The sequence below is a fragment of the Coptis chinensis genome, chromosome 7, assembly GCF_015680905.1.
Source record: "Coptis chinensis isolate HL-2020 chromosome 7, ASM1568090v1, whole genome shotgun sequence".
NCBI lineage: Eukaryota > Viridiplantae > Streptophyta > Magnoliopsida > Ranunculales > Ranunculaceae > Coptis > Coptis chinensis.
The window spans coordinates 34078111-34085659 of NC_141462.1; the positions used below are offsets into that span (position 1 = coordinate 34078111).

General features: G+C 38.8%; 1 protein-coding gene across 1 annotated transcript; it reads right to left on the reverse strand.

The window, feature by feature from the left end:
• Positions 1–265: 265 nt before the first annotated feature.
• Positions 266–3328, reverse strand: LOC147487211 (uncharacterized). Its single transcript, XM_086573979.1, has 4 exons — positions 3026–3328; positions 944–1275; positions 545–833; positions 266–433 (listed from the first exon to the last, which is right to left on the reverse strand). The coding sequence occupies exons 1-4, from the start codon at positions 3326–3328 to the stop codon at positions 266–268; spliced, it is 1092 nt and encodes a 363-aa protein (XP_086430105.1).
• Positions 3329–7549: the final 4221 nt, after the last annotated feature.

The window sequence follows — 7549 nt, forward strand, 5'->3', positions numbered from 1 at the left end:
GAGCATCGTCCGCAAAAAATAAGTGAGAGATACTCAAATTCCGGCATTTAGAATGGGGATGAATGTGTCCAGAATAGAGGGCTTGATTTAGAAAACCAGAGAGCACCCCCATCACAAGGACAAAAAGATAAGGTGAAATAGGGTCCCCCTGCCTCATACCTTGTTCACCTACAAAGAATCCTTCAGAGGTTCCATTGATGATAATGGAATAAGGAGTAGTGAAGCACATAGATAGCCACTCTATAAAGAGAGGAGGGAAACCAAATCACTGCAGAATCATACCCATAGCTTCCCAATTGACTGAATCAAAAGCCTTCTTTATGTCAATCTTAATTGCGCAATTCCTAGTGCCATGTTTCCTGGTGTAACCTCGAATAAGCTCATGTGCAAGAATAATGTCATCTTGGATGTTTCTACTTGGTACAAAGGCAGACTAAGTCGGAGAGATTAAGTAGGGCATATATTCCTTAATCCTGCTTGTTAGAATCTTTGCGACACATTTGTAAATGGTATTACAACGAGCAATGGGCCTGAATTCATTAACCTTAGAAGGTGCAAGATTTTTTGGAATTAAGCATAGGAGAGTGGAGTTTGTACCTCTTTGTATGGACTTTTGATTGAACATATGTTGGACTGCAAGAGAGAAATCTTCACCAACAATATCCCAGGCTTTCTTGAATAAGAAAGAATTAAATCCATCAGGCCTAGGAGTTTTGTTATCATCCATAGAGAAGAGTGCGTCCTTGATTTCCAAGATATCTATATCCTTGATCAATCTAGCGACACTCTCAGGGGGCAACACTTGAAGGTTAAGATGCTCCAGGAACTGAGGGCTACATGAAGATGAAGAAGAAATACCCAAAATTTTTTATAGAAAGATATGAATGCCTGAGCACCATTAGATTGACCATCCTGTTGGGTTCCTTGAGAATCCAAAATAGACCAGATGTTGTTCCTAGTCTTCTTTTCTTTTACAGAATTGTGAAAGAAGGCATTACCTTTGTCACCAAAGGATAGCCAGTCAGTGTTTGTCCTCTGCATAAGGTCATACTCCTCCATAAGCATAAGGTGACAAAGCTCAGATCTATGGATCCTTTCTAGATTAGAAAGGTGAGAATCAAAAGGTCGCTTCTGCATTTGCATTTGAATATCTTCTAGATTGGCCCGAGCAGCGACCACCTGATTTTGAAGATCAGTGGAACTGAATCTAGGCCAGCCCTTGAGAGCTTCCTTGAACATCTTTAATTTCTTGCAAAGCATGAAAGATGTATTTCCCTGTCTAGGAATAGACCAGCAATTAATAAGAGTGTCCTTGAAAGAAGGATTGACAACCCAGTAATTACAGAATCTGAACGGGGGCCTACATGAGTAAGAATTGGAGATCGAGATAACTGTAGGCGTATGGTTAGAAAGTCCTTACGACAAAAATTCCACTCCAGAAGAAGAAAATTGAGTAGCCCACAAGGAATTTATAAGACACTTGTCTATCTTAGATCATTTTCTCACGGAACCATCACCATTGTTAGTCCAAGTAAAAAAATAGCCACTGGATTTATGATCATAGAGACTTACAATGTTGAGACAATTTGCAAACGGGGTAGTTTCCCTAGGATGTAACAAGTCAGTACCAATCCTCTCATGAGAATAGAGGACATTGTTAAAATCACCAACCACACACCAAGGACCTGAGAAGGATGTATAGAGACTAATGAGATCTTGCCAGAGAATCAACCTTTCCGATCTATTATTGCTTGCATAGACTGACGTAAAATGAAACACTTGTGTTGTGGCAAGGATAGTTACTTGAGCATGTATAAATTGATCACTCTCCAAAATCTTTAGAACACCTAGCACTGAAGGATCCCATGAGAGCCAAATGCGTCCAGAAACTGCACTAGAATAATTGTGTTCAAACTTCCAAGAAGGGCAGCAGACCTTGCTAATACTCAAAAAAATTTCGAGCCAAACTTTAGTTTCCAAAATACAAAAGCAAGCTAATTTATTCTTGATTCTAAAAGCATTAAGAGCCTTCATTTTATACAAATCATTTAAACCCCTAATATTATAAGTGCATATCTTCATAAGATCATCTTTTTTTTTTTCCTTTGTTACCCGAGCCTTTGGCCCTTCCTCTACCTCTTTTTCCTGAGCTCTGCAGTTATTGTTGTTGCAAATGGGCTCTAGTAACAACTTGCGACGACATTTGCAATCTTGTGACTAGAGGGGAGGTCATAATATGATCATCAAAAGGTTCCTCATGCGTCTCAAAGATGTCATCATCTATACCATCCTCTTCAATGACTAAGGCCGCATACGCATTATTGTCAACATGAAATTGGAAAAGTTCTTTTTCAGTTAAGACACCTTCCTCCTGTTCAAGGGCTGATTGAGTCTGTTCTTGAGTTGTATAGACCACAACTTCTTTTCCTCAAGTGTTTCCACTGATGTGAGCAAATTCTCAAGAGAAAGAAGGACTGCTTGTGTTTCTCAAAGTACTAAAGGGAGAATTGCCAGGCAAGCAGTTCCGAGCAGGGCCATCAGAGGATGTTCTAAGAAGTTCAGAAATATGAGGAGTGGCTAGAAGAGGGTCTAGCGAACTGGAATTATCCTCATTATTTCCTGAGAGAGCTTGGCTTGACTAAGGCAGTGATGGAGAGGAAGGAGCGCTCACTGTCGCCATTGCAGTACTAGGAGATTCCTTAGAGACTACTGCATCATTAAGAGAGGATGGAGAGCTCGTTGATGCCCTTGCAGTACTAAGAGATTCCTAGAAACTACTGCATCATTAAGAGAAGAAACTACTTCAGAAACAATTGGAACAGGGGAGTTCTGATTAGAGGCAGCTTGCGTGCTTGAATGAGTAACTGGAGCTGCAGCAGAGGGATTTTGTACCCTTATAAGGCTTGGTTTGGGAACCCACACTTGGGTAGGAGTTGCTGGGCATTTAGACATAAACATGTTTGCCACGAATCTTCAATTTAATCGATGTTGGAAATTCAAAGTTCAAAGGTATCGTAACACAAACCTTTGCAAAATCGAGCCTTTTCTTCATAGAAGTTGCTCCATCCAAACAGAGAGGACCTCCAATCAGACTTGCAAGGAAAGATAATCCCTTCTTAGTCCATAGCTTTTTTGGAACTTTTGAAAGTTTTGCCCAGATTGGTACAGTAGAGACGTTGTTTCTTTGACTTTCTGCTTCAGGTGACCATGGCATAACAACAAAGATCTTGCCAGCGATAAAGATAGGACCACCTTCAAGGACAAATTGCTTGTCTTCAGAAGGAGAGAAACTTATGAAAAATAAGTCCCTATTCGTAGTAATATCCATAGACCCTTTTAACTTCCAGGTTTTTTCTAAGGCACTCTTAACAAAGGGAAAAATCATCCTTTTGTCCAGGAAATACCCAAACAACACGTCTTCCTATTCTGAGATACCTTCATCAATAATGTCCTGAGGTACGACTGCTGCACCTTCTTCAAAGGATGGAGAGCAAGGTTCTAAGACAGTGTTAGAAGAAGCCAATGTCGAGTTGGCATTCTGAAAAAGAGAGCTTCAGAGGAAAAGTTAAGGAAGGGAGGATGCTGAAGCCATTGAAAGAAAGGAACTAGAGATAAGAGAGAGTTGCAAAACAAGCCTTGTATTCCAGTCTCTCAAGAACTTACACAGTTGGATTTTACCCTAGACTGGAGAAAAGAGGCACTCCAAATTCAGAACACTCACTGTAATCAGTGATGGATTTTACCTGAATTGGTAAGAAGGATGAAGATGAGAAGATAAGCTAATTCACCAAACTAAACTTTTGACTAAAAGCGGCAAAAAGAGGTGTACTGTATCATTTGAATAACTTAAGTTATGTCACGCCCATTCGCCCAAAATATGGTCCCCATTTTCCCATTTCCTGCATCTCATCAAAAGTTAATTAAGCATTATCAGAGCCATAGTTAGATCAATCATAAAGGTTGTTGTTCCAAACTTTACTCAAAATGTGTTTGATTAAATTCCTAAGATGAGGTTTGAGTTAATATAGTTTGTGGAGATAGATCATTCATTCTATAAACAATCACATGACTAGTGTAAATAGAAGTAACTACACCATTTAGAAAGCCAAGATGGAAGACTTGCTTTATTGCAATGACTTGACACAACTCATTAAGAATAAATTAGTAAAACCGGATGCAGTATTCGGTGCCAATTAGAAGAAGTTTGATAGAAAGTTATTGGGTATATTCAATAATGGATTGACGATAATGTATTCCATCATGTATCTCAAGAGACCACAACATATTGTTTGTGGAAGAAATTAGAAGACCTCTATGAGGAGACTAAAAGGAGCAAACAAAGTTAGTTACTCCTCTCACTCAGAGATGTTTGTCACAAAAAGACAAAAGAGAGGCAAATGTAAAGAGCCATCTCATTCTAGAGGTGATGACAAAAGAAAATTTAGGGCAGAGTATAAGTAAACCTCCTAAGAAAGACTTATCGTGTTACTATTATGGTATCCATGGCCACTTCAAGTATGAATGCATAGAATTGAAAAGGGATAAAAAGAATAATACCATACATGAAGACAAGTTAGAGTTGAAAGAGAACACCACCAACCGAGACCCTACTATCATAGCTTCAGAAGATGAAATAGGGACTGTGTCAGATTGTAGTGAGTTACGCTTGAGTACATCATACCAGGGTACATATTGGGTGGTAGATACAAGAGCTTCCTACCACGCCATACCCCACAGGAGTTTCTTCACTACCTACAAATTGGGTGATTTTGGTGAGGTGAATATGGGTAACAATGGAGTCTCAAAGATTACAGACATTGATGATGTTCATGTAGAAACCAGTGCTGGCTACACCTTGACACTCAAGGATGTAAGACATGTTCCTGACAATCGGCTAAGCTTAATTTCCATTGGGAAGTTAGATGATGATGACTTTCAAAACCCGTTTGCTAACGGGGCATAGAAACTGAGCAGATGTTGCATTGTGGTAGCCAAAGGGAAAAAGTGTTGTTCGCTTTATAAGACGCAAGTTAGTCTATGTAAAGCAGAGTTAAATACGGCACAAGAAGAAGTTTCCACCAACTATGGCACAAAAGATTTTGTCATATGGGCGAGAAAGGCATGAAAGTTCTTGCCAAGCAAAAGGTGTTACCGAATATCAAATGTACGCGTTTAAATAGATGTACTAATTATTTTGTTAGAAAACAATATAGGGTATCTTTTCAAAGATTCCCCTTTTACAAGAAGGAGAATGTATTTGACCAAGTACACTCGGATTTATGTGGTCTCATGAAAGTGAAGTCCCACAGGTGAGTTTTATATTTTTTGACTTTCATTGATAATGCTTCAAGAAAGATATGAGCATATAGTTTGAAGACCAAGGATGAGGTTCTCAGTGTGTTCAAGACTTTCCATAGCATGGTGGAAAGAGATACCGAGAAGTCTTTGAAGTGTATTCGTACAAATAATAGGGGAGAGTACATTGGGCCGTTTGAAGAGCATTGCAAGAGTCATGGGATTCGTCATGAGCAGACATTTCATTTCCAAGATACCACAACACAATGGTATAGACGAGAGGATTAACCATACCATTGTATAGAGCATAAGATCCATGTTGTCTTATTCTAAGTTACCAAGAAGTTACTGGGTAGAAGCAATGCGCACAGCCGTACATGTGATCAACCTATCGCTTTCGAAGCTTTTGAACAATGATTATCCAGAGAGAGTATGGTCACGCAGATATATTGATTATGGATACTTGAGGGTGGTATTCAGGTGTAAGACATTTGTTCATATTCCCAAGGATGAGAGGTTCAAGTTTGAGGACAAAGCCAAGCAGTGCATTTTTCTGTGTTATGGGGATGGAGAAGTTTGGTTACAAACTTTTTGATTCGATCAACAAGAAGGTAATCCGAAGTCTAGATATTGTGTTCTTGGAATATCAAACAATAGAGGACTTTGAGAATGGTGAAAAGCTAGAAGTTTTTGTTGATGATCTTGTTAATTTATAACCAGAAGTTTCTACTGTGGAACGAGTTGTAGAAGGCATTGAGAATGTAGAGAACTATAAGTTTGAGACTCATCATGATGATGATGATGATCATATTGCTAATGATGGGATTGAACCTACACTATAACAGAAGGGGTCTGTTGCAACGCACTCTTTCGCCACGCCTAAAATTTGTTGTAACAAGTCATCTTTTACAACACCATGTAGAGTTGCTAAAGGTCATCCGTCTTAATAAAATTTTCATTTTGGGAAATACCTAGAGCGACGCCTTGAGCATTGCAAAAGTGTTTGCTTTTAAATTGATGAAAAATAAGAAAAATAATTAAATACATAATGTTTATTATTGGCAATGAGTGCGGTGTTGCTATAGATTTAAAATAAGAAGTGCATGAACCACCAACTTGAACAAGAAGAAGCGCATCCTCCTGAGCAACAAGATGTTGAGTTGAGAAGATCCGAGAGAGAAAGACAAGCTTTAACTAGGTACCCACCACATACGTATGTATTACTATCCGACGGTGGAAAACCTATGTACTATCAAGAGGCTCTTGAAGGCATAGACAAAGAGAAATGGTTGAAGGCCATGCAAGACGAGATGGGTTATTTGCATAAAAATCACACCTATGACTTAGTTGAAAAACCAAAAGGAAGAAAAATTATTAAAAACAAGTGGGTTTTCAAAGTCAAGCATGAAGATAGTAATCCATATCCAAGGCATAAAGCTCGCCTTGTTGTGAAGGGATTCGGTTAGAAGAAATGTATTGACTTTGATAAAATTTTATCTCCAGTGGTTACGATGATTTCTATTAGGGTGGTATTGGGTTTGGCCATAAGTATGAACCTAGAGGTTGAGCAACTAGATGTCAATACAACTTTTCTTCATGGTGATCTTGAGGGAGATGTTTACATGGACTAGCCAGAGGGTTTTGAAGTCAAAAGCAAGGAGCATTTGGTATGCAAGCTAAGAAATAGTTTGTATGGGTTGAAGTAGGCACCGAGATAGTGGTACATAAAGTTTGAGTCCTTTATGGTAAAACATAGCTACAAGAAGTCTACTTCTAATCACTGTGTGTTTATTCAGAAATTTCTAGATAGGGATTTCATAGTGCTCTTGTTGTATGTGGATGATATGTTAATAGTTGACCAAAACATCAATAAAATATCCAAGTTGAAGAAATACTTGAGTAAGTCCTTTGAGATGAAAGACTTGGGTCAAGCAAAACAGATACTTGGTATGCAGATCATTCGTGATAGAATGAGTGGGAAATTGTGGTTTTCTCAAGAAAGATATATTGAGAAGGTGTTGAAGAGATTCAACAAGGATCAATCGAAACCGGTGAGTTGTCGGCTTGGTAACCAATTCCGCACGACCAAAGATAAGTGTTCGAAGGGTGAACATGAGAAGAAAGAAATGTTAAAAGTTCCTTATACATTTGCGGTGGGCAGCTTGATGTATGTAATAGTGTATATATACAAGACCAGATATTACTTTCGTCGTGGGTGTTGTAAGCCGATTTCTGTCAAATCCGGGTAAAGAGC